Here is a 26,572-nt window from a genome sequence, read left to right as displayed (position 1 = left end):
GGTTTTTATAGCTAAAGTCTGAAGTTCACTCCCTATAAAGATGGAATAGAAAGTGCATTTAAGTACTCAAAGTAAAAAAATAAATTTAGCAGGTGACATAATCATGAAGCTTCTTCAGAAACAATCATCAAAAGGCTGTAGTTATACAACTTTATGAAGCTATAGCGTCTGTTGTTGACGGTATCCTTTTGGAAGTGACTCTACATATTATTTATGGCCAAGATACTGTTGCCAGCTTTAGCATATATGCTTTCCATTTGTAGTGTGCATGCTAAGCACCCCCACAACCACTGCTCTTGCTGGCACTGCCCACTTTTATACTTTTCACACCTCTGGAGTGATCATGTTGCCTGTTGGCATGCTCAGAAATGCCAGCAGGGTTGTCAAGGCTCTTTGCAAGAAGAAGAGAGAGAAACATTGTTTTCTCTTAGAGGCCTAGACACTAGTGATCATGAAATAATTTAGGGAAAGATCCTAAATCGGTGGACTCAGAGGAGTCTCAGAACCTACAGTTGTAGATTGTCTACAGATACTAAACTTAAAATTCCCTCTCCCAACATGGCTGTTCTACTCTGACTCTTCTCTCTTTTGATAGGACTACGCAGACACAGAGCTGTTACTCTCACGGGAGAATGTGGACCAGGAGGCTTTGCTCAACTATGCCAGGGAAGCAGCTGACTTTTCTACCAATCAGCAGCTGCCGTCACTGGACTTTGCCATCAATCACTATGGGCAACCTGATGTGGCCATGTTTGACTTCACATGTATGTACGCATCAGAGAATGCAGCGATGGTGCGAGAGCAGAATGGTCACCAGTTGCTCGTGGCGCTGGTTGGGGACAGTCTGTTAGAGGTAGGTGTTAAACAGCTCACTCACTGTGTGAGCCATGAATGGAAGTGATCGCACCCCTATTACCATTGAAATGAATGCAACTTTCCCTTTGTACTATGAGCGTTTTATCAGGAGGAAGGCAACTGCTGTTTTATATAATAGAGTAGGAGGAGCAGAGGGAAGGAATGGTGGGAAAACAGTGAGTATTCAGCATAGCAGTGACCTTCTATGGAGAGACCAGCTGAAATTGCATCTGTTCTACCTGCTCCTTGTTGTGGCCAGTAGAATCCCTGAGGACACTATGCTAGGATAGTTAATAATTAGCATGCTGTAGTTAGTTTGAAATATCTTTTTTAAGAGAGGCTCTTAGCAGCTCCAGGCTATGAGTCATTGTAGGGAATAATGAAACACTAGCTGTGGATTAGCTCACAGCCAGTTCACCATGCATTTGGCCTCTACTAGCCCAGAGGGAACCAGTGTCTCCAGCTAATCTCTGAGTTATAAAATCCTAGTAGGCTACCCTCTAAATATGTTCATGGTAACATTTTTAATTTCCTTTCCCAAATGACCTTTTCTTCCCCCTCTTTTTTTTTTTTTGTGTGTGTGACCTATTACATCTAGCCATTCTGGCCGATGGGCACTGGAATAGCCAGGGGCTTTCTGGCTGCCATGGATTCTGCTTGGATGGTACGAAGCTGGTCTCAGGGAACTAGCCCTTTGGAGGTCCTCGCAGAGAGGTAATGGAGGGTTATTGTGGGGAAATGAGTCTAGCTGTGAGTTTTGATCTGAATACAGAATGATTTGGAGGCAGAGGTAGGTGGAAAAGTAATTGTGCTCAGAAGGCTAACTCTTCTGACCATCCACTCCTATTCCTTGTCCTGTTACAGATATGCACCCAGAGTGGGGTGGAGGGAGCAAACCCTGTGTCTTTAGTGTTCCTGGAGGCTGCCCATTGGAGTGGTTTGATTAAGGGAAAGATTTCCCGAGAAGGTGAGGGAACTGGCCAGAAGCACCACCATGTGAAGGTCAGGATCAAAACGCATGCAGACTGGTGCTCAGCTGTAACTTGCTTTTCTGAGCACCAAAGGTCCAGTGGAATCTATTCAGAGAGGAACAGAATAGCGACCAAAGTGTTCTGGTGCTACTCTCTACTGGTTAAAAGCAGATTAGGGAAAGGAGAATATTTTCTTGGTGGTTATTGGGATTGTATTAGGTGGAAAAAGTGAGTCTGATCAGTGCTCTAAACCTTAACTATATAGTCTAGGTGAAGAAAAGCTTAGATGCCAAGGGGATAGATGCCTTTGAAATAGCTGGGAGACAGAAATACATGCTAATTCCAATGATCTTGTAAATATTTTTTGTGTGTACGCTTTTTTTGTTTAATTTGGAGATAATGGTCTCTATTTAATTCCATACTCTGGCCTCTACATTCACTATCTTATTTTCACGTTGAATCTACTGCTTGCGCATTCTCTCTCTCTCTCTCGTTTGTTTGTTTATGTTTTGTTCCAGTTGACATAGCAGCATAGGAATTGCCTTTACAGATCAAACTAGAGTTCCATCCAGGGTGGAATGATTTAAATCACTGGGTTTTCTTAGTTGTTTTTTTTGTTTTGTTTGTTTTTTTAAAAAAAAAACAACAAAACTCTAAAACTCGTTGATTTAAATCAAGCTGAGGCATTGTAACACTAATTTGAAAACTTGTACAATTGCTAGGTTAGATTAAAATTTATAATGAACTAAATTATAGATGCTAGGGGTTTTAAATGTCACACAAGCATTTTTAAAATTCCACTGCTGGTTAGGTATCTTCTTTGAATTTTTTTTTAACATTGCTATATTGAGGTACATCACTTAAAGAGGTACATAACTTTATGCACATATTCTTGAAATTGATGATGTGAATAAGTCCTTGTAGTATCAGAGGCCAAAATTGTATTTTTATTAACAAACAAAAAAAAATTGTTTAGTGTCATTAAAGTTTCTTCAAAAATTGGTTTTGACAATGATAACTTCTCTAGACTTTCAATCCAAAATTATTTTGAACTTTTTTTAATACACACAGAACATAACTTTAGGGTCCTAATATAGGAGTTCAGCTTGGTCAAACCATTTCAGCTTCCTTGATGTGTGGAAGTTTGGTATTTCAGAAGGCGGTGTTGATTGTGCGTATAGCTTATCAAGTCTGTGCTCGAGTTTGTGGTCTTCTCACAATAAGGATGTTAATGATGCCCTGAACTTGTCTTCCTCATAGAGGAGTGTTTTAAGAATGAAATTTAGTAGAAAAACCTCTGTTAAATCTGAATTTCTACTAACAATTAATAGGAAATTAATTAGGAAATTAATTAAAGAAATAGGTGCAAAATGTCCACTTTAACAATTTGATTATAAAATGGAAAGAAATTCCCAACCTAGCAACATGTGTATTAACTCACGAATTTTGTCCTTTCTGGGTCCCTCTAATTTAGTGTTGTGTCTGAGATTGGCCAGAACCAGGTGCAAGAAATCCTGGATCATTATAGAACAGGGGTCGCAGCCCATCAGGGTAATCCGCTGGCGGGCTGTGAAATATTTTGTTTACATTGGCTGTCCAAAGGCATGGCCTCCTTGCAGCTCCCAGTGTCTGCGATTCACAGTTCCCAGCCAGTGGGAGCTGTGGGAAGCAGTTGCCAGCACGTCTTGACGGCCCGGACCACTCCCCGCAGCTCCCATTGGCCGGGAACAGCCAACTGCGGCCACTGGGAGCTGCAGGGGGCCATGCCTGCAGATAGCCAACGTAAACAAAATGTCTCATGGCCTGCCAGTGGATTATCCTGATGGACCGCAGGCTGAAGGTTGCTGACCCTTGTTATAGAATATCATATCCACAGGACAAGCTTCTTTCTAAAGCTTGCCAGTTAGAGGTTGGCTTATGTCATCTTTCACATGGGTTTATATTCTTAATATTTTTATCCTGTCTGATATAATTGTGGCAGTCTCATGATTCATATTAAATATTTAATACTTTTTTATTACAATTAATCTCTTGACATCAATACTACCTTGTGTCAGTGAGTTTCGCAGATTAATTATGCACTGAGGAAAAACGTATTTCATTTTCAGTTTTAATTTTGCTTACTTTTATTTGATTCTATTTTCTTGTTCTTTCTTACAAGAGATTTAATAGGAACATATGATTTATCTTGTCCATATTATTTATTATTTTGTATGCCTTTGTCATGTCTCCTCTCTATCTATCATGTCCCAATCATTTCCAGCACTTATACGGAATTTTCTCCTTGCATTTACTAATTTTTTTTGTCTGTTTCTGGACTTCTTATTTCTATTGTCTCTTTCGAAATGGGGTGACCAAAGCTGAAAACAGAATTCCAGGCGAGGGCATACTATTGATTTATATAATGGCAATATATTTTCAGTATTATCTGTCTCATTCTGTTCTTACCACCTCCCTGATTCCTGCTGAATTAAAATATAAACAGCCTAGATGCTTAAGTACTGGATTTTGGTTGTTTCATATCTGAAGGGGTAGGTTTGTGAATCTGAATGTTCTAACCCTCTGAGTTCATGAGGGTCTTGACTTTGAAGGTGGTGGTGGTGATGTATCTTTCTTCTACTTGCTGATCTGAAGTTAGCATTTTTCCCTCAGGGAAAGCATTTACAGGCTGCTGCCTCAGACCACTCCTGAGAATGTGAGTAAAAACTTCAGCCAATACAGCATCGATCCTGTTACCCGGTATCCCAATATCAACGTCAACTTCCTGCGGCCAAACCAGGTAACTGGGCTGGCAATACCTTCGACAGCATGTGATCTGTGTCCTCTTCATGTAGCCATTGGTTTGTATCAGAGGTTAGCAACTGGGAGTGGGGGGACAGCACAGCAAGCCATAAACAAATGCCAGATCACAATGCCGCTCACTCACATTTGGTCCCCCACCGCTCTGGCACAATGGAGGGGTAGGTGGGCCAAACTTGAGCAAGTGGCATTGCCATGGCTGGAACAGGGTAGTGTGTGGTGAGGAGAGGGCCCACCTGTGCACAGATGCACACATTGTGCTGTGGCGAGCTCCTCCCAACAATGAGAGCCAGCAGGCCGGAGCAGGAAGCTGGGCCCAGGCCTGTATGAAAGAAGCTACTGTCTAGGATGAGCGTGGGGTGGGCTCACTCTCCAACACCCTCCACTTTGAGCCACGATAGAGCCAGGCTCTGCCCCGTTGGACAGGAGGCACCATTGCTTGCTTCTCAGTGCCCTCTATGCTCGTAGTGCCAGGCAGCACCCTGCCCTGCTCTCCAGTGTCCTGTATGCTGTGTACGTGCATAGTGCCAGGGCACCTACTCTTCCCCACTCTCCAGTGCCAGTCACTGGTCCCTGCCTGCATTCCAAGAGAGTGCTGGATTTGCTTGCACTCAACCCCCAGACCCAGTCCCTGGGACAAGAGCCACTGCTGTCCAAGTCGGGTGAAGGGTGGGCACACTCTCAAACCTCTCTGGTTAGGTGGCAGAATCCTTCTCTCTATTTTAAAGGGGCAGCGGGGGAGGAAGAATCCACGTTTTAAAAAAATGCTAAGGGGGGATTTGATTCAAAAAAGGTTGAGAACCCCATGCCCAGGGCCGGCTCCAGGCACCAGCTAAAGAAGCAGGTGCTTGGGGCGGCCAATACCAGGGGTGGCCCTCCAGCCTCTATTGGGGCGGCAGCTCCGGGCTCCGGGTCTTCGGCGGCAAGTTCCTCACTCCGTCTGGGAGCGAAGGACCAGCTGCCGAATTGCCACTGAAGAGCGGAGAGGCACAATTGCGCTGCTACGGCTTTTTTTTTTTTTTTTTTTTTTTTTTTTTTGCACGCTGCCTGGGGTGGCAGAAAACCTGCCCATGCCTATGAGTATTTAGGGAATTGACAGTGGCAAAAACCGGAGATATCCATCAAGCATAAACCACTGTACTGTATCCACTTCCTTTGTGACTAGATATTGTAGAAGTCTCTAAACTCTGTTTGCAGTCATGTCAGTTGTAGCTCTGAACTTCTCTGGATTTTGGCAGTTTCAGCCATGCTGACAATATATTTTTGTATTTCCTTTATAATAACTCTATATACATTCAGTGGCTACACGTTGGTGCCTATGCTGAGATGGAGGCTAAGGGCTGTTCGTTGGGCTTCTGTGGCTTTTGGGAATTGTCTACTGTGCGAAAGTGTCATAAAATAACCTTTTATATAATCATCCCCTTGTTGTCTTAAGGGGGCCATGTTCCTTGTGTGTACGCATGGCTTGTTTTTAGAAAGGGAATTTAGTGCTCAAGGGCAGTAGCTCTGGCCTGAGGAGACTTCTTCTGCCATATTGGCTTTTGATGAGAGAGACTAGTCTTTTGGGCCATTTTTAACCCTTTGCATTCTTACAGGTGCGCCACTTATATGATACAGGAGACCTGAAAGACATTCACTTGGAAATAGAGAACTTGGTGAACTCCAGGACACCAAAGCTGACACGGAATGGTAGGTCCCACCTGTTGTTTCACTTTGTTGTGCTCTTCCAGAGTTGGGTCAGTGCATCAGGTGTACAGAGAGGTCCCCTTCTGTTTCGAAAAGTGTCTCATTAATTCTTGGCTCAGAAGCTTGACTTCTCAAACACAATCAAACTTTCAAACATTATTAAAATTTAAACATGTTAGCTTTACCTCAATTTCCCTTATTACAGTGTACTTCCAGATTTCTAAACATTTGTTTCTGAAAGGGTTTTTGGTCACCTTCTGGATCCTGTAGTAGAGTCTTTATTTCAAGCGTGAAAAACCAGCTTCTACTTGATTTGACAGTGAAGCCAAAAACTCTAATTACAGATAAAAATAATTAACGGAAAAGTAGAAAATGAATGGGAAAAAGAGAATTATTTTTATAGATTCCCCTCCATACTCAAGCTTTCTCCTTTTTGAAATCTTATCTCTTAGTTGGACTAAATAAAGCAATTACTTTACTTGCATTTTCCTCATAATTTAGCAGCTCTACTTTTTGTAAGGACATCACTGCATTATGGAGTCTAATTACTACGCCAGAGCATGGCATTCTAGGAATTAAATGCATTACACTAAGAACTGGAATAGTTGTCTGGTCAAACCATAACCCAAGGGGTTTGTTGAACCTTTCCCAGCCATATAATGCCTTTAGATGTCTGAGTGGTGTTTTGGTGTCTCGTGGAATAGTGTTTTATTCAAGTCTGCCTGTTTTATTACTGTACCGTCTTCCCACTGGTGTACAGTTTTGTTCTTTGACCTGCAACGATGCCACCCTGGGCTATAATCTTGTCGCATCTGATAACTAAACAAGGTCAGGATGGTTAGTGATTTGATGGAAGACCTTCAAAGCAAATGCAACTGTTGTAGAAAGGTGTTGACAATTCTTCTATCTGAAACAATATAGCAAGGGATTAGGGAGCACCATGGTACTAGGAATGCAATCTTTTGGATCTGACTTAAATCAAGATCTTGGCCACTTTTGGTCATTTAAAATTTCCTGGGATGTTCACAAGAGCCAGGGTGATCTGTCCAAACTACAACTTGGGTAAATACTTTTTAACAAACTAAAATTCTCCCTTCAGTGTGAACTACGTATCACATTATTAGTCACTTCCTGCCCTCCCAAAAAACAGTTGTATAGTGTTTCTGATGCAGGAAACATGCTGTTCCACCCCAGAAGTGGCTGCATTTCAATGGGTGAGTGATCCCTATAATATATACTTCCTGAGATGTACTTGGAATTCTCATGAGTGAAAGATGATAAATTACAGCTTTCTAAAAATGTTATGTTCATTTCAGAGTCTGTAGCTCGTTCCAGCAAACTGCTTGGTTGGTGCCAAAGGCAGACTGATGGGTATGCTGGTGTGAATGTAACAGATCTCACAATGTCATGGAAGAGTGGCCTAGCCTTGTGTGCTATTATCCACAGATACCGTCCTGACTTGATGTAAGTAATTGATTGCTTGGCTAGAACACAGTGACTGGAGAGAATGTTAGTCAGATTTGCAACCAATATATGGGGAGGGATTTGCAAATTGTTTAGAGAATAGTGTTAAAATACAATACAGTTGTGATATGTGGGGGAAAGGACTGAAGTCAGTTAAATTTAGATTCAGTAAAGTCTAGAGTTATTCACCTGTGGGGAAGAGGGTTATAATGTCTTGCTGAATACCAGGCTACATGTGCCATCATTTTATCTTCTATCTGTCCCAAGTTGTTAGTGACCAAAACTCATTACCGTCTAACAGTAGCCTATGTGCAATTAATTAGGAATAGTTGATGACTTCAGTTTAATTCATAGCAGATAAATGTCAACATCACCTTTATAAATAGCAGCCTTGTTGGTAGCTTCTTCAGATGGCTTCTAAATACTTTTTCAATCCGAGAGGAGGGGTCTCCTGGTCTGAATAGACACAGCGTAGGGAAGCTTGCACTACTGCTACTTGTGCAGTAACCTGTTCTGTGAATAAGTGTGAGAAGCCATTCCAGCCAGTAATGTGGGGAGCGATATAAAAAGGCGCACAAATCCTAGAATGGGAAAATTTCATAGTGAAGACTCTGGCCCAGTGTGGCCTAGTGAATGGAGTGCTGGAGTGGGATTCACAAGACCTGGGTTCTGCTCTCAGCTCTGCTACTGGACTGCTGGGTGACTTTGGGCAAGTCACTTCCCCTTGCTCTGCCTCAGTTTCCGCATCTGTAAATAGGGGATTATGATATGGGCCTCCTTTGTAAAGGGCTATTCATGAAAAGTGCTATATAAAAGGTAGATATTATTATAATGAAAGTCTAAAATGATTACAGGTTTCTAGTGGGACGTTATTAAAGATAAATACTGTAATACAACACAGGGCTGCCTGGGGAGGGGGCAAGAGGGGCAATTTGCCCTGGGCCCTGCTGGGGCCCCCATGAGAGTTTTTTGGGGCCCCTGGAGTGGGATCTTTCACTCGCTCCGGGGGCCCTAGAAAACTCTTGCAGGGCTCGGGCCCTCAGAGCTGCTTCTGCTCTGGGTCTGTGGCGGCAATTTGGCGGTGGGGCGTCCTTCGCTCCGGGACCCGCTGCCGAAGTGCCCCGAAGACCTGGGGCCCCCTGAATCCTCTGGGTGGCCCTGATGCAACATGCTGAAGGTGAATTTAAAAGAAGTATCACATGTAAAGCAAGCAAAGTAACTATGTAAATATTCTATTCTGTGGGTCGCTGGTTAGAACGCTATACTCAGTCTGAGGGACCGTGTTTAAAAAGCCACACAAATTGGGCAGACATAGAAGTACAGCAATGAGAATTGTAAAAGTGTAGGAAAATCACACTGGAGATGGAAAAAGGTGAGATCTGTATATGAATCAATCAAGAGAAATGGTGATCTGAGGGACAACTTGATGTGCTTCCAAGTAACAAGGACGAGAGTCTGCCTCTTCAGAGAATACTCCAGCAAAGAGGGAAGTGAAGATGTAATGTTCAAAGCAAAAAAACCTCTATGAAGAGAAGTTTAGGTCATCTCTAGAGATGATAAAGCAGGGCAGTGAATGGAAAAAACAATGTGTCTGTTTCACAGCTCATCATTTACAGGCAGAGTAACATAATCACTGTATCACAAAAAGCATGATGGCAGAATTGTTGAAAGAAGGGAGGCTGCAGTTTCAGAGTTGCCGCCGGAGAGGACTGTCTCTGAAAGTATTTTTAGAAGACTAGCCCTGCTTACCTCAATGCTTATTTCTTCTCCCTCTTGTAGAGACTTTGATTCTCTAGATGAACGCAACATGGAGAAGAATAACCAGCTGGCATTTGACATTGCTGAAAAGGAGTTTGGAATCTCTCCTTTCATGACTGGAAAGGAAATGGCATCTGTTGGAGAGCCAGACAAGTTGTCAATGGTGATGTACCTCACACAGTTCTATGAGATGTTCAAGGATTCCATCCCTTCCAGTGGTAAGGGCCTCCGAACAAGTGTGTTAGATTTGGTGATGGTGGTAGTATTCATGTTCTTCTGTGCATCATGCCCCTACTATGATGTCCACTTGCAGTGCGCATGTGCCTTCGATTGAGGATTTTTGTCAGCAGTGTTCATTTGGTCTAGGCGTGCACCCTAGCTATCCTCATGCCTCGCACCAAGAGTGCATAGGGCTGCAACAGACAACACATTCTCAGTTCTTTCTCAACCACTTTGACCAGAGACGGAGTGTTCGTAGTGCTCATGGTTATCTGCCACTCATGACTAAGGCTGTGAGTCTGTCAAGTCACAGATTCCGTTACTTCTGCAGTGGCCGGTGCTGGCACAGGACCGCAGCAGCAGTTGGGGGGGTGGGGGGAGGAAGTGGGCACTTACCTTGGGGAGGGGGGCTCCCTGTCTCCCACTGGCATGGCCCTGCAGCTCCTCTTAGGTGGAGGGACCAGGGGGCTCTGTGCACTGGCTGCAGGCCCCACCCCCACAGCTCCCATTGGCTGCAGTTGCCGGCCAGTGGGAGCTGCTCAGCTGGCGCCTGTGGTGGGAGCAGTGTGTGGAGCCCCTGGACCCCTCCACCGCCTAGGAGCTGCAGGGACACAAGGAACCAGGTTGGGAGCCTACCAACCGTGGCCAACACTCGCACTCCAGCACCAAAGGAGGTCCCCAGCCACACACCGCTGCCTCCCCCACAGCACCCATGGTGCCCCCGGGCTCCCCGCTCCTTCTTCAGAGCACCCATGGCCCCTTGCACAAGTTTTAGTTAAGGGATATATATTAAAAGTCATAGACAGGTCACGGGCTATGAATTTTTGTTTACTGCCTGTGACCTGTCCATGACTTTTATTAAAAATACTCGTGACTAAAATGTAGCCTTATTCATGACAATTGAATCTTTTATTTTTCTAATTATGTTTTTTTATTCTTTATTTATTTGGTATTTTATTTCTTTTGGGGATTCCTTTTTCCTGTTTGCTGAGGCTTTTGCCTCCAACCTCAACCCCGCCCTTTGTGTAGGGTAACACACCCCTTCCCCCAATTTGAAGAAGAATGTTTGTTTTATTTTGGGGGCATATCTTAGTTCCCAGGCTTCAAATGTTGCCTCATTTGCCCAAAGTCCTTCCCAGTTAATGGCAGCCATTCCTGCTGTACCCACTGCCTCAGGGCACATGCCCTCATAGTGCAAAATCTGCATGAGTTTTAAGAGCCACTCTGAAAGATAGGGAGATTCAACTTTGTTTTCTTAGGATGAAGTACTCTTGTTGTCCAGCTTTGGATCCAGGCCCAGAGGCCCCCACCTCATACAGCAGCCTTCAAATAGCCATAGTGCCCCATTAGTCTCAGGGAGACTTGCAAGCAGCGCGGAAAAGATTTCCACCAAGTGGAGTCCTAAGTCTCCTCAGAAAAAGTGTACCTTTAAAAGATCCACTGTATCAAAGACTCTACACCCCTCAAAGGTTTCTGTGAAGGCTTCAAACAGTCTCAGTACCAAGAGCTCTAAAAATCAGTCCTCAAGCTTGTCTAAATCACATGGTACCTACTGCTCTGTACCAAAGATTTTGGTACCATCAAAACATGACCAAACTGGTAGAGATTCCAGGGACACTGCACTAAAGAATTAATTTCCTTCTGCAGCATGGACTGGATCTTCAGTACCTCAACTGGCAGTCCAGCCTGTTGGTGCCTCATACGCTTTCTTTGGTACCGAAGGCCTGCATGTCTGCAGCCCACCAGGTTCCCACACAACTGCACCCAGTACTAGAGAATTTGAGGGTTTCCAGGGATTGTTTGTCTCTCATCAACTGGGTCTCCTTTACTGAGCTTAGTCAGGCCCCCAGTACCACAACCTCTGCTGTCTCTGGTACTTTGCTGTAATTGGTACTGCCTGATTCCCTGGTGCCCATGCTCACAGCGAGACAAATTACTGCTCTTTCATCTGTGCCTCCTTTAGATTTTGCAGATGAGAGCTCTTCAGGCTCTTATAATTACGTGGCTAGACCACCATCTCCTGAACCTGCTCCATCAAGGGATACATCAAGGCTGTAATGATCTCGGCCTGTCAACACCCTCCTTGGTATAATCAGGGGAATGCAGGGTCAGCGCTGTCAGATTCTGTCCATTCCCCGACTGCAGTCGCCGCAGGAGGAGATGTTTGAGGAGCAAGAAAGGAGAGCTAATGAGCAGGCTACCCCACAGACAAATATTTCATCCTCCTCCCTGGATGAAGTTGTTTTGCCTTCTCCATTTATGGTAGATGACTTCAGACAATTTCAGGAGTTGAGGAAGAGGGTGGCAGGCACTCTTCAAATCCCATTGGAAGAAGTCCAAGAGACTCAGCATAAGTTGCTGGATATTCTTCACACAACATCTTCAGCACAGGTAGTTAGGACCTTGTTAGAAACTACCAAAGCCATTTGACAGATCCCCACCACAGCCATGCTAAGAGGGCTGACACAAAGTAGTACATTACAGCTAGAAGTTCAGAATTTTTATTTTCCCATCCTGCCCCAACTCATTAGTTATAGATAAAGTAAATGAACACAACAGACAATACCATTCCAAGACTACACCACTTGATAAAGATCAAAAGCTCTTAAATCTTTTTGGTCAAAAGACACTTGTTTGCCACCTTGCAGTTAAGAACTGCTAATTACAGGTGATTCTGGCGACATAATCATATTAACTGTTCAAAATGTAATTCTTTATTGAACACTCCCACAAGAGCAGAGGGAACAATTTCAGGCCCTCATTGCAGAGGACAGCTTCGTGCAAGGACAACTTTGCAAACTTCTGCGGATGCTTTTGACACAGCAGCCTGGTCTGTCTCCACAGTTGTAGTCATGCGTTGAGCCCTGTGGGTACAGTCCTTAGGTTTTCCACGTGAAGTCCAGAACACATAAAGGACCTACTATTTGGTCTCAGATTATTCAGCGAATCCACTGCTGGCTCCCTATATTCGCTGAAGGACACCAGGGCAACCCTTTGTTTGCTGGGCATGTGTACTCCTGCAAATAAGCAGAGATTTAGTCTCTTTCAAACTCAGAGATCCTGCCCAGCACAGTTTCCCACCTACCACAGAACACTGAAGCCACATAAAAAGAAACTCAGAATGCAGAGGGGAAAGTTCTCCATCACTGCACCTGGCTCAACACAACAGACAATCTACAAAGTGTTTGTTTTGATGCCTTGGTCAAGCGTCACCTATGCCCCTATGATCTGAATCTGATGATGTACCACCCTTCCCACTCCATCCTCCCAGTTTTGGGGGATTGTCTGTTCCATTTCTGCAGCTCACGGGAGCAGATTACCTTTGACAGATGGGTCTTGGAGGTTTACATTGGCCACTCAATCCATTGTCACTCCATATCTCCCTACCACCTTCCTTTTCCATCTCTTTTCAGGACGCATCTCACAAGCCGCTCTTAAGACAAAAGGCTCTCTCCTTCCTCCACTCAGGACTCATGGAACCGGTTCCTACTCAGTACAGAGGAAGCGAATTTTACTCCAAGTACTTCCTCATTCCCAAAAAGAAGGGCAAGTGGAGGCTAATTGTAGATCTCAGGATGCTGAATACCTTTGTCGAGGTACAGAGATTCAAGATGGTACCACTTGCAGCTATTGTTCCATCCCTGGATCTGGGAGAATGTTTCGCAACCTTGATCTTCAAGATACATACCTTCATGTCACAATGTGTCCCTCTCGCTAGAGATTCCTATGATTTGCCGTGCATCAGGGCCACTGTCAGTACAGAGGCCTTCACTTCCTATAGAGAGTTGACAGATATTATGTTGGTAGTTAGTTGCCACACAGCTTTGCTGATGGGGAGTAATTGTCTTCCCATACCTGGACAATTGGCTTTTAAAAGGGCATTTCTACATGGAAGTTCAAACGGTGATAAGGGGGGCTATGTCTCTTTCACACACTCAGCCTTTAGCTGAATACTGCAAAGTCCTGTCTCCTACCTCTACGGCAGATACGAGGCCACTCTCAATGCCATGGCATCGAAATCCTACCTGCCAGGGGACAGATGCATTTAATTGTACAACTTCAAGTGATCCTACAGGCTACCACCAGATCATGCCTGCAGCTCTTTGGGCACATGGCACCATGTACCTTCATCACTTTACACCCCCTTTTACAACCACACTGCTTCTAAGCCTGGCTCAGGGCAGTTTTTATTCCTGCAGCAGACATGGTCTGAACAAATTACTGTCTATTCCCAATTGTGTACTAATCTCTCTCAACTGATGGAAGAATCCAGACAAAGCGTGCTCAGAGATTCCTTTTGACCATCCTCCTTCCACTGTCACAATAATTTCAGATACAACTCTCCTAGGCTGGGAAGCTCATCTAGAGAACCACGCTATCCAGGGCAGATAGTCCACCCAGGAGTCTACGCTACATATCAATATTCCGGAGCTCAGGGCTGTGAGATGCGCTTGCCATCACTTCCTCCCCATGATAAAAGATCAATGCATCCATATAATGAGACAGCCGGGACAGTATGTACTACGTAAATGCAGTGAGAGAGGAGGGATTCCCTTCCCCCTGCTCAGAGGCAATCAGGTTATGAAACAGGTTTGTAGTCCACCGAATCCTTATCTCGACAACTTATTAGCCTGGCCATCAAAACACCATCACTGATTACCTCAGTAGACGCTTCACTCAAGATTACAAGTGGGAGCTCAACAGAGCCATACTCGAGTAGATAGTTCTTATCTGGAGATTTCTGAACATAGACCTTTTTGCCATGACTGTCAACCAGAAACATGCAGAGTTCTGCTCTAATGGAGATTTTGTTTGCCTGCCATTATCTGGAAGACAACTTTCTCCTCTCTCAGCCGAGAAATCTTCTATATACTTTCATTCCAATGCTGCTAATTCTCAGGATTCTAAACCAAATCAGACAGGACAAAGCCACGGTAATCTTGATCACACCTATCTGGCCAGGACAGGTGTGGTTTCCTTACCTACTTTACCTCTCTTTCCAACTGGTCATCAATCTGCTGCTCACACCCTGTCTTTTCACTCAGGCTTTGAGGCACATTTGTCCCCCACAACTTGAACATTCTCAATGACTCAGGGAAAAATTCCTGGATGGCTCTTGGCGTTAGAACTCTCCTGTTTCAGAGTGGTTCAAGAAGTCCTGTTGAACAGTAGAAAGGAATCCACCAGGAACACTTATCTTCAGAAATGGAGAGGATATTCTCGTTGGTGTATTCGCTGTCTGTATCTCGTGTTGACTCCTCTATTTCAGAGGTTCTAGTATACCTTTTCACTCTGAAGCAAAGAGGTCTTTTTTTGAGCTCCATTAATGTTCACCTGGCAGTCGTCACAGCGTTGTATTCTCCTCTGGAAGGTTTCTTGGTATTTGCTGACCCTGCAACTTCCAGATTCATCAGTGAGTTATTCAAACTCTTCCCAAACGTTAGAGAGCCCAGTCCGACTTGGGACTTGAATCCAGTTCTTAATTCACTGATGAAACCTCTTTTTGATCCACTACCTACTTGTCCCCTTTTATACTTTTACATGAAAACCACCTTTTTAGTGTCAATTACTTCTTCTAGAAGAGTTGGTGAATTAGAGGATTTAATGGTTGACCTTCTTCCACACACAATTGTTTTCTTTAGGGGTAAGGTATCCTTCTAACCACACCTGCAGTTCTTATCCATCCACACTTTCAGTGGAGCATTCATAGGGACATGCATCTCAAAAATCCTCAGTTACTGCATCAAGTGAGTAACCTGGTCTGCTTTCCTCCTACAAGAACTCATGCTAGTTACTCTGGATATGTCTACACTGCAGGTGGGAGTGTGCCTCCCAACCTGGATAGACAAACTCATGCTATCGCCACTTGAGCTAGCATGCTAAAAATAACAATGCGGATGTTGTGGCACAGGTGGTGGCTCAGGCTCGCCATCCAAGTGGAAGCCCACCTGACCCCCTGGCTCCAAGCTCAGATGGCTAACCTGAGCCATCGCCCATACCACAACCTCTGCTCTGTTATTTATAGTGTGCTAGCATGAATGGAATCTGTCTACCCGGGCTACCAGCTGCAGTGTAGACATACCCTTATTGAGACCATATCATAAAAATTGCTGTCTTCCTTGGTGCCAACAGGCACTCTTCTAGCAGCATTAGGAACCAGTGCAAGGGTTTAATGAGCATAAACTGAGCTACCATCTCGCTCATGAGAAGGTAGACAACAGGTCTGTGTGTAAAAAGCTTGCACAGATGCTGCTTTTGTTGTGCCTGTTAGGTGGTTGAACAGGGCTTCAGCCTCAGACTATCAGAGCAGCATCTTTCACTGGAACTAAACTCACTTCAGAGTTATTAAACAACTTCCTTGCTCTCTTGCTGCTGCTGAGAGTTGGTCTGTCATTGCTTGTGTGAAGCTCCTAGCCAGCAGTCATTTAGTAGTTAATTTTAGAAGCTCTGACAAGAGCTTTATATTTATCGTTATAATGCTTGGATTTTGTATATAACTCCAAGTTAGTGGAATGAAGGCCTGAAAGATTGTATTTTTGTTAACTAGAACGGAAAGATGCAGTCATGTAGCTTAAGTCTGAATTTGACCTACTTAAACTCAAAAACTATTTTGAGTACTTAGAAAACCTGGGAGGAAAAAAATGCATTTGCCAAATGGAAAAGGGCAAAACTATTCAGAAAGATATTGATTTTGAAGTTCCTAAGAGTATTTTATATGGAGAGTGTAAAAAAAACAAAACAAAACAAAAAAACAGTTCATGGTAAAGAACGAATGAGTCCCTTCTTAATTGTTTCTTGGCTATTGTTAATAACTACACAGAGGTTTCTGTGCATTCACTGTTCCCACCTGTTTCCATTCACAGAGACTCTGGATCTGAACGCAGAAGAGAAAGCTGCGCTGATTGCCAGTACCAAGTCTCCAATCTCTTTTCTTAGCAAACTGGGGCAGAGCATCTCCAGGAAACGAACTCCAAAGGTAGCCATACTCTAGTATCAAGTATCAGAGGGGTAGCCGTGTTAGTCTGGATCTGGAAAAGCAGCAGAGAATCCTGTGGCACCTTATAGACTAACAGACTTTTTGGAGCTTGAGCTTTTGTGGGTGAATACCCACTTTGTCAGATGCTGGTAGTGGAAATTTCCAGGGGTAGGTATATATATGCTAGCAAGCAAGCTAGAGATAACGAGGTTAGTTCAGTCAGGGAGGATGGGGCCCTGTTCTAGCAGTAGAGGTGTGAAAACCAAGGGAGAAACTCTGTTAAGTCTATAAGGTGCCACAGGATTCTCTGCTGCTTATACTCTAGTATGTATACTTGAACCCCAAGAACACTAGAAATTGGCAGGCTGACAGCCAAATAAGTGCTAAGAAGTGTGTGTGTATTTGGGTGAGAGAGAGAGAGAAAGAGACTCTCTAAAGAGTAAAGTGGTTATAAACTTGTTGGCATTGTACGTCAGCTCTTTAATTGCAGCACTAAATTCAGAACGGGTGCTTTCACATAATGAAACACTATATTCTTAACATCACAGTATTACTCAGGGACTCTGGGTTGGGGAGAAGGGTGAAAAATAGAAAGTAAGATTATCCTAGTGATAGGAGGAGAGTTATTCTGTGCTGTTGGCTTAGGTCCAAAATATTTTATGTACTGTGAAATACCTGCTGTTTCTCCTGTTGACTCATTGAAAAGCTCCAAGAATGACAAGCTGTCTTTCAGATAAGAAGGCTTGGCTCCCTAAATGAGGACCAAAGACTGTTTGGAGCCACCTTTCCTACAGATGGGAAATGAGCATCGAGAATCAGCCAGCAATAATTCAAACACTTGTGTAATGCACTGATGGGATTCATTATGAGCCAGAGAGTTAAAAAAAAAAAAAAAAAAAACCCACCCTATCCTCAGCAGTTTTCCTCCCATTGCAGGATAAAAAGGAGAAGGAACTGGATGGTGCAGGAAAGAGGAGAAAGACCAGCCAGTCAGAGGACGTAAGTATTATAGTAGGGAAAATGCCTAGGGGAAAGACCGTGTGATAGATTCCCTATTTCCACTCCCAACCCCTTGAATTTTTAGGAGGTTCCTTTCTTCATGCTCTTTTTTCCCTGGATGGTTCCCCCTTCTCCCCAGATATTCCACTCAAACAAAACCTTATGTGAGATTTTTTTTTTAGGTTGAAATCAGTTCCTGCTCAGAGCTTACGCTTTGTGTCATGTACTAAGCCAGTTACATCAGATGCTGACTAAATAAATAGCACATTGCAAACTTAATGTTGTCAGAAAATTCCTTTCATCCTGCTTTCTTGAAACACACACTAATGATTTTGGTTAGGGTGCTGAGGAGTAGCATTGTCGGATGCTAAGCTAGTATGGGGATGTCAGCAATTCCATCCAGGTAAAAGGTAGAACCTGGATTTACATGGGTGTGAAGCTGGCTGCAGAGTCAGTCTCTAAGACACATGCAGTATGTCACACCTACGGTTAAGAGTGTGTGTGCCAGATAGGAACTGCTGAGCTGAGGGCTGCCACCTTGGGTTCTCACTGAATGCTTGAAGCAGCTCATTGTCTTATGTTCACAGGCCCATGAGAGCTTCTCGACTGTGGGTCTCTGCAGTGGAACAGTGTAGCAATAAAATATGAAGCAAGAGGGTGCAGGTAGATGGAGAGGAATTTGGTGAGCTGAAGGGTTGACTAGAGGAAAGAACATGAGCTTGAAAATGTGGGTTAATGGATTTGGGTTCTGCTCTGTTGAGTTGCAGAAGTCTTCTTTAAAGGAAAAGACCCATTTGGAAAGTTTCCATTTAATCTTTAGTTTATACTGGTTATTAGGAGGAAGGCCCCCGAAGCTATAGGGAGGAGAGGCCCACACTTGTGAGCGCCCTGACAGAAAGGAGAATTGATGCTGCCATCGGGAACCAGAACAAGGTGAAGTCCATGGCAACCCAGCTGCTGGCCAAATTCGAGGAGAATGCACCAGTGCAGTCCACAGGCTTACGGAGACAGGTAGGAGGTGGTTTATACCTTTTATATCCTTGGGCCTCCTCCAACAAGCTCTCACCCAGATTGGGTTAGTAGAACCCTTTTATTTTGAAGAAGATGAGGAATATCGCAGGAGCTGGGACAGGGAAATGATGCGCTCCTTAAGACCGGACTCTGGTTTTGCACTTTGACCCAGAGTACACTCTCGTAATTGAGAGTAAAGGCTAGATGGAAGAGGAAGACTCCAAGAGATTTAGAGCCAGATTTCTAAGGGTATTTAGGCACCTAAAGATGCAGACAGGCACTTAATGGGATTTTCATAAACACCTGAATTCCTAACTCTCATTGATTTCAGTGTGAGATACTTGCTTCTGAAAATACAGTAGGTGCCTGTTGCATCTTTAAATGCCTAAGTATCTTAAAAAAATCTGGCCTTCATGCGAACTTCATCCATGTAAGTGAGGGCCAGACTGGGGCCATAGTGTTTGTGAATTGAAACAAGGAGAACACATCCTGTTGTGCTATTATTCTGTCTCAGAGGTTGAGAAGAGTTTTCAGTAGGGAGTGGTTTGCTGGATTCCCGATTTCCAGAAAGACAGTACTGCTTTCTATTATAAAACGACACCCATTTCCGTACATACACCATTTTCCATGCTGCTTTCAACTAGAAGAGAATAAGACTCAGAGCTGTGAGCTTTTCCCCAGTGAATTCTGTAATGATTGTTCCTTGTAGTATGTCCTGCTAGGCCATAGAATGGAAATTTCCCATGGTCATTGCTCGTAAACCAGGCCACGCAGTGCTTTTTGCTTGGGAAAGTCTGGACCTGATCAACTAGGAGTTGCCATTACAGCTGGACCTTCTGTTTCATTCCCTGTGATCCTGTGATGCCTCCAGCTTGGACATAGGATAGAACTGTTTTAAGTGGTGGCCTTTACTTTGCTCTTCCTCAGTTAGATAATGTTTCCTTTGTCACTGTACTGAACAGGAGAAACACTGAAAACCTGGGGAGAAGATGCTACAAAAATCTTAATATGTCCCATTTTTATTTTGCTTGATTTTTCTTTAAATTTTACTTGATAATTAATTCTTCTCTACCCCATTTTTTCTTCCAAATGTCTGTCTGTCTGTCCTCCCACTCCTTTGTTGCTTTCTTTGAGTGCCTTTCGCTATTTTGTTTTGTTCCTCTGGGATCCCATCCTGCTTTCCCTATGACCTACATGTAACAGCCTGTCCTGCCTTATCAGGAACGTGTTCACAACCAGCTATCCTGCAGACAGCGAGAGCAGGGCCGCCTTGCTCCCATACCTCAGTGGAAACAGGTAAACCAATAAAATGAATGTGACATGACATCCACACTAGATCTCGCCTACGCGTTGCTTCCTTTCTTTACTGACCCTTCTTCGGCACCACTGTGCAAAGTTCTTTGTTTTAAAATACTGAAGAATAGTGAATGAGGTTGAGATCTCTCTCTAGGAGTGGCTTATTGTTTCCTATGCAACTACTGGAGTTCTTCCTTAGCAGTAGGGAGTAAAATTTGCTACCTGATGATTTCTCCTCTGAGTATCCAGGCTCACTATTCCTACAGTGCATTTTATCTGCTTTGCAGTTTCAGGAGATCTGAGTCACTGTGGTGGGGTTCGTTGGTCTTCCCAGTGGTACTGCATCCACATCTGAAAAGAGTCTAAAAAATTCTCAAACAATGCATAGAAACTGTAATAAGCCAGTTTTCCTGGCCTCCCTTCCATCTCCAGAGCATGGCGGACTTCTGTTTTACGGAGAATTTGAAAAAACTTTGGACTTTCAGTCACAGGGTGGGTCTGAAGAGGAAGCCTGAATACTTGGAAAAGAAAAATCACCAGATATCAAATTCTACCTCCTCTCTTATGTATCCTGGTTCACTGTCCTTGTAGTGGGGGTTCTTACAACAGTGAAATCCAAAGGATAGGCTTTTACAATTCCTTATTTTCAAACAGGCAGAGTTACTCATTGCACTGACTGTGGTTCCCCTGTTTTCCAATAAAAGTGGCCTCATTGTCTCTGTGAGGGTAGTCATAAAAGCGTGGTTTTGATGGCAGCACTCAGAGAAAGGGATTTACCTCTGTTTCTAGTCACAATGTAATGAAAGTGCACTTTTGAGACAGGAGGAAGAAGAGTTTGGCTCACTTCCTCCAAGTCTGTGGATTCATGGTGAACTCTATCAAAAAATAAGAACAAAAATAAAAGCTTACCCCGACTCAAACAATCCAGCATTTTGGAGTCGTGTACCATGATCAAAACCACGCTGTGCCAGCCTTTTCTCGAAAGGAGAACCAAATAAAGGATATTCTACACTGTGGAGAGATCTGCTAAGAGTCTCTGTCTTTCACGGTGTTAGTAAGCTTCGTCAGTGTGCTGGTATGTAGAGATGTCCTGCCTCTGCTTGCTTCCCTGATTCCTGCTATCCCGTCCCTCAAAATGTCATGATCACCTCCACTGAAACGAGAGCCCTCTCTTTGGAAGACCTCTCTTTCCTAGGCCTGTGGACAACCAAGAGTAGTTTCAGGCACCCAATGAGGTGACTGGACAGGATCATCATTAGTGTGGATTCTAGCCTTTGGGAATCTTTCACATAACCTGGTACAGGAGAGAGTGAGTCTCAGAAAGAAGAGAAGAGGAGCATAAACTGGCTACAGCTCCATGCCATTAGATTAGCCTTCCTTGTGCAACACAACCATTTGTGCACCATTTGCCTTTCACAAGAGAGGAAGATGAAGATTTGTGTTTTAGCACTTGAATGAGATTTTGAGTCCCTACAACCCTAAGGCACTTTTCCTGCCTTTTGAATTTTAACCACCAAGACTCTAGATTTTACTCTTTATACAGGGAAGGATAAGCGAGGTAAGGAGAGATTCAGATGAGAGTGGCTTATCCTTACCCTGTTTCTTTTGTGGCTAAGCAGGGGAGGCTGGACTGCCTTTGCCTTCCTAGTTTGATTATGATTTTCTTCTCACCAGACAGGTAGGGATTCTAAGTAAGGCAAATGAGTCACTCTCACTAAGGCTTTGTCTGCACTAGGGAATTAAAAAACCAAACCAACTAAAAACCATTGTTACCATTTGTACAGCTGAGCTGGTGTTGGTGCCGATGGTAGCCCTAGGGTAGGTAGTAATGTAGTGCAAGTCTTTGTCTGGACCTGTTTTTGCCATTGACTGTTAAAACTGTTTTTCAATAGATTTAAATAACATAGAAGTAGTCCGAGTGTGGTCTACAAAACTACGTAGTATAGACACTGCCCCTAAGGCCCCTCCTAGATTAGGTGCTCAACTTTTGCTGGCCTTTTCTTGGATAGACTTCATAATGACCTGGTGGGAAGATTCAGCTTTTGTGCTGGATTTTGCTGTGTTTTCCATGCTGGGTAATTGAGGTGGAGAAGGACAACAGGTATTTGAGCTCCATGGGGGCAAAATCTTCAGGGCACAGCTGGGTCAAAGAGAATATCTCTGCAGTGTCTACTCCAGAAGCTGGGGACAGAGGGAATGGCTGGCCTGGGGAAGCAAAGTGACCCAGTTGCCTGTTTGAGTGCCAATAGCCCATGGACTGCTTTTGCAGGAGAGTTCTCTCTGGGGTGACTTGGGAGATCAAAGAATAGCTGTTTGCACTCTGCAGTCAGCTGCTGTGGTGGCTGAGACATTGGCCATCAGGAGACCAGCTGGATCTCTCCATGATGTTCAGTAGCCAGCTTGCAGGCATTTCTACTGTAGGAGGCTGTCTCTGAAACAGCACTTGGACTTGCTGCTGAGATATCCTGCTGCTGGTAGAGAGGAGCAGCAAGCGCAGGTAGCTGACAGATGGTTACACCAGTGCTGGAGCTGTGCTCTGTGGCATTGCTGGGAACTCCAGCTGAGGTGCTATTTCCTCAGCCACAGGTTCCATACTGAGGTTGGCGCCAAGTTGCCAGTAGCTGGTGCTAGAGCTGCTATTAGGAATAATGTTTCTGCTGATGGGCTTGTTAGAGGAGACTGTGCTTCCTAGAAGGAGCTGCTCATGAATATAGAAGAGGCAGAATTTTTTCGTGTGGCACAATTGCAGGGGAGCTCACACATGGCATCTCTTTGTGCTTGATTCTGCCTGAGATAAACTGGGTGGCAGATGTGCCTTGCTGTGAATAGGGGACAAATATGAGGGCAAAGTAGGATTCTTATAACTGAGGGAAAATGGGTGATCTAGTGCCCTTACCAATAGGCAGAGTAAACTGGAGAGCCTTCCAGAATAGTGAACCAATCTCCCTCTAACTGACTGGCTGGTCTCGTCCTGCATCCTGAAGTTACAAGGCAGAGGAAAACCTACTGCAAGAGCAGTGGGAGTAGATGGAAGAGAGAAAACCAGCCAATGAGAGGTGGTCTGAATTGTTGATAGAAAAGCTGCATCTTCCCTGGTCTCTGACCTACTGATGTCAGGGGAACCACATTAGCAGTACTCACACTGCAGTGTAAGGCCAGATTTCTGCTCTGCTCTGTGATTGACAGGCCTTATTGGCCAGCAGTGTCAAGCAGGTTGAGGTGCATGAAGTTTCTTTGTTAGAAAGTAGTAAGACAGGACCCCAAGGAAGAGAGGAGTCCTGGCCAAGGCTGTTCTGAAGCAAATTTAATTTTTCTTTGTTACTGTGTCTTGATGGTTATAAAGGATGAACTCCATATACGATTGGACCCTCCTCCTTACCCCTCCCTGTGGCATTGCAGTGACACGTTAATTACTAGTAGCAGAGCTGATGGTGTTGCCATATTATTGCCATGTGACTTGATTTATTGTATCTAACACTTAACATTTCTATTGACATTTGATGACTGTCTCTTTTTCCCTTGCCAAACTATCTTTGCCTTTGTATACTCAGAAATGCATCCTGCTAGAGGACTGGAACAGGAATGTGTCCACTTTATGGATTCTGTCTGGTGCCACTGTGTGATATTTTGCTACTTAGCAGGGGACACATACACAGCCTTTCCCTCCAGACATCAAAATTCACAAGTTAGATGTTGCAGATACCTTTTTGAGCAGGGCCCCTATTTCAGATGTATTAGGGAAGGCAGCCACAGGAAAGATGGGAAACTAGGAGATCTAAAAAGGGGTACATGGAGAGAACATATAAACCAGGAATATGCTGTGGCATGTAAAACAAAGGTGAAAAGCGGTATTTAAAAAAAAAAATTAGTATGAAACGAAGGAAAGAGAAATGCATTTATGTCATGTTCAGATTAGCCAAATTACTTCTACATCTTAATTCCTTCACTTCACTGTATTATTTTCTGATAAGCATACCAGAGCTTTATTAATTTATGTGAGGTCGGGGCGGGGGGTGTTGAAGATGAGAGCAGAATTTTGTTACTGATAGGACTTGAATCGTGTTGCTGCTGACCATTGGGTATGTGTAATTTAGGTGAACAGGATGGATATTGTTAAGCGTTCCATGGCAGCCCGGAGAAGAGATGATCTGTGCTTTATAGAGCACGAAGTTATACACTTCTTTGCAGCCTCACCACTAGCTGGGGGTGAGGCTGTAAAGCAAAGATATTGATTATTGACAGTGAATAGCATGTTTAGTGGCTGTCTTTAGAAGCATCTGTCCAACTGACCTTCGATAACTCCAGGTCTTGAATCTCAGTGGAAGGCTTAAAGCTGCTACAGAACAAATAGTGGCTCTAGGTCAGGGGAGGGCAAACTATGGCCCATAGGCAGGATCCAGCCCGCCAGCTGTTTTAATCTAGCCCTTGAGCTCCTGCTGGGGAGCGAGGTCTGGGGCTTGCCCCGCTCTGGCGCTCCAGCTGGGGAGTAGGGTCAAGGGCCGCTCTGCATGGCTTCTGGAAGCAGCAGCATGTTCCCTCTCCGGCTCCTACACATTGGGGCAGCCAGGGGGCTCCACTCCGCATGCTACTCCTGCCCCAAATGCCGTTCCCGCAACTCGCATTGACCAGAAACTGTGGCCAATGGGAGCAGCAGGGGCGGCACCTGTGGATGTGTGTGCAGCAGAGATGTTTGGCCTCGTGTCCGCGTAGGAGCCAGAGGGCAGGGGGGACATGCCACTGCTGCTGGGAGCCACTTGAGGTAAGTGATGCCTGGAGCCTGCACCCTTGAGCCATCCCACTGTGTCCCAACCCCTCTCCCATGTCTGATCCCCCCCCTCATCCTCCAAACCCCTCGGTCCCAGCTTGGAGCATCCTCCTGTATCCCAAACCCTGCATCCCCAGCCCCAGCCGGAGCCCTCACCCTACCCCCTATGTCCCAGCCCAGAGCACCCTCCTACTCCCAAACCTCTCATCCCCCAGCCCTACCTCAGAGCCTGTGCCCCAGTCGGAGCCCACAGGCCCGCCATGTACTTTCTATACTCAGATGTGACCCTCGGGCCAAAAAGTTTGCCCACCCCTGCTCTAGGTTATTTGAGAGAGGTGGGATTGGGGTCAGGGTTCCCCAGAAGATGCACTTCTGAGACTGCGCCCTGCCCTGCCAAAGACCGTTGTAATATTTCCTTTAGTTTTATTATTATTATTATTATTATTGCTCTTTCTTTTTTCCCCCGTTTTAAATAAAGCTGAGGACTAAGGAGCGTTCACGGACCTGCCCTAAAAAAGTGATCATGCTCTCTCCTTCCTCTTCTCCACCTTCCTCTCCATGGTATCCCAGCCAGCAGGTGATTCACTCTGCATGCTCTCTCCTGCTCTCTCCTCTTCCTTCCTGCTTGCACAGATCGCTAAATCAATGACTAAATGTCTCCTCTGTTTATACATTTTAAATTTTCTTTACCCACATGGGCAGGCCTTCTTGGAGCTCCTAGGTTAGTAGCACAACTAGACACTGAATATAGCATATAAAAATCTATCCCAATACTGAGTTTTTTGGCACAGTAGAGATTTTGGGCATTTTTGTTCAGGCTTGATTTTTCTATAGGAGTCATTTTCAAGTTTGTGTTGCAGAGGAGAGTTTTGAAATACAAAATATTAGGGCCAGATTCTGCCTTTAAATGCACATGCACAACTCCCATTGCAGTCATGAGATATGTATGTTCATATCTGAGGGAAAAATCTGACCCATTATTACCCTTAGGTTGTTCACCATTCTGAGGCAGTTTCTCCAAAAGAGAGATTTGCCTGGCTGGGGCACGGTGGGGAGTGAAGTCGGGTATTCATTTGAGGCTGCCGCTTTCCTGCCCTTCTTGTAGTCCTCTGTCTCCATCCACATTCCTCATTTAAACAGATGTGGGTGGGCATTTTCCCTCCTGGGTCTTGGGAGTCTTTTTCTGGGGCTCATGTATGAGGTACTTTTGTGATTGTTGAAGTGGCAGGCATTTGTGCAGCTTACTCCTCTCCTGCTCCTTCCAGCAGCTTGAGTTCAGTGTGTCTGAATACGGATTTGTAGTACAGATAGAGCAGTTACACTTACATTAGGTACAGATTATAAAAGCTGCACCTCAAAGTACAGACACATGGATTTGTTGGCCTTCTGGTTAAATAGATCTAAAAATGCTGTGAGACATTTGTCCTTTGTCAGCTTATATATGGATAGTACTTCTTTGAGTTGTTTTTTTTTTTTTAAGCCTCCTTCCTTTCCTAATGTGAGGAGCATATGGATTCAAGTCTGTGATTCCCTAACGTTGATGGGAATTGTAAAGCTAAATTCTGAACATTTGTTTCTGTGGGTCGGCTTATTTCCCTTGTGCACCTGAAAATTGAGAGGAGACATGTTCTGTGTGCTGCAGCAATTAGACATAGCAGAATGAGCAAAGGACAGATATTTTAGTCTGATCTGTGGCTTTTCATGACCACTATGATCTGTAAATCAGATCCTTAACGTAATAGTGACACGTAGCACTTGCGGCGCACTCTGATT

The 26,572-nt window shown here is 44.4% G+C and overlaps 1 protein-coding gene across 2 annotated transcripts in view; it reads left to right on the top strand.

The window, feature by feature from the left end:
- The window catches only part of MICAL3 (microtubule associated monooxygenase, calponin and LIM domain containing 3), a 278,656-nt gene that overhangs the window by 129,696 nt on the left and 122,388 nt on the right, over positions 1 to 26,572 (top strand). The window contains exons 8-18 of one of the 2 annotated variants that reach the window (XM_075069475.1): positions 596 to 853; positions 1,454 to 1,569; positions 4,479 to 4,605; positions 6,221 to 6,314; positions 7,628 to 7,775; positions 9,555 to 9,751; positions 16,616 to 16,728; positions 17,665 to 17,727; positions 18,565 to 18,738; positions 19,960 to 20,034; positions 25,278 to 25,376. In XM_075069475.1, coding sequence (XP_074925576.1) covers positions 596 to 853; positions 1,454 to 1,569; positions 4,479 to 4,605; positions 6,221 to 6,314; positions 7,628 to 7,775; positions 9,555 to 9,751; positions 16,616 to 16,728; positions 17,665 to 17,727; positions 18,565 to 18,738; positions 19,960 to 20,034; positions 25,278 to 25,376 — 1,464 coding nt within the window. Of the gene's footprint in view, positions 1 to 595; positions 854 to 1,453; positions 1,570 to 4,478; positions 4,606 to 6,220; positions 6,315 to 7,627; positions 7,776 to 9,554; positions 9,752 to 16,615; positions 16,729 to 17,664; positions 17,728 to 18,547; positions 18,739 to 19,959; positions 20,035 to 25,277; positions 25,377 to 26,572 lie in introns of those variants that run through there. The other variant, XM_075069472.1, reaches the window with a different exon arrangement.

Source organism: Chelonoidis abingdonii, chromosome 1 (assembly GCF_003597395.2).
Source record: "Chelonoidis abingdonii isolate Lonesome George chromosome 1, CheloAbing_2.0, whole genome shotgun sequence".
Classification (NCBI taxonomy): Eukaryota; Metazoa; Chordata; order Testudines; family Testudinidae; genus Chelonoidis; species Chelonoidis abingdonii.
Note: the sequence above shows the minus strand (reverse complement) of the source record. Positions and strands in the feature narration are given on the sequence as shown.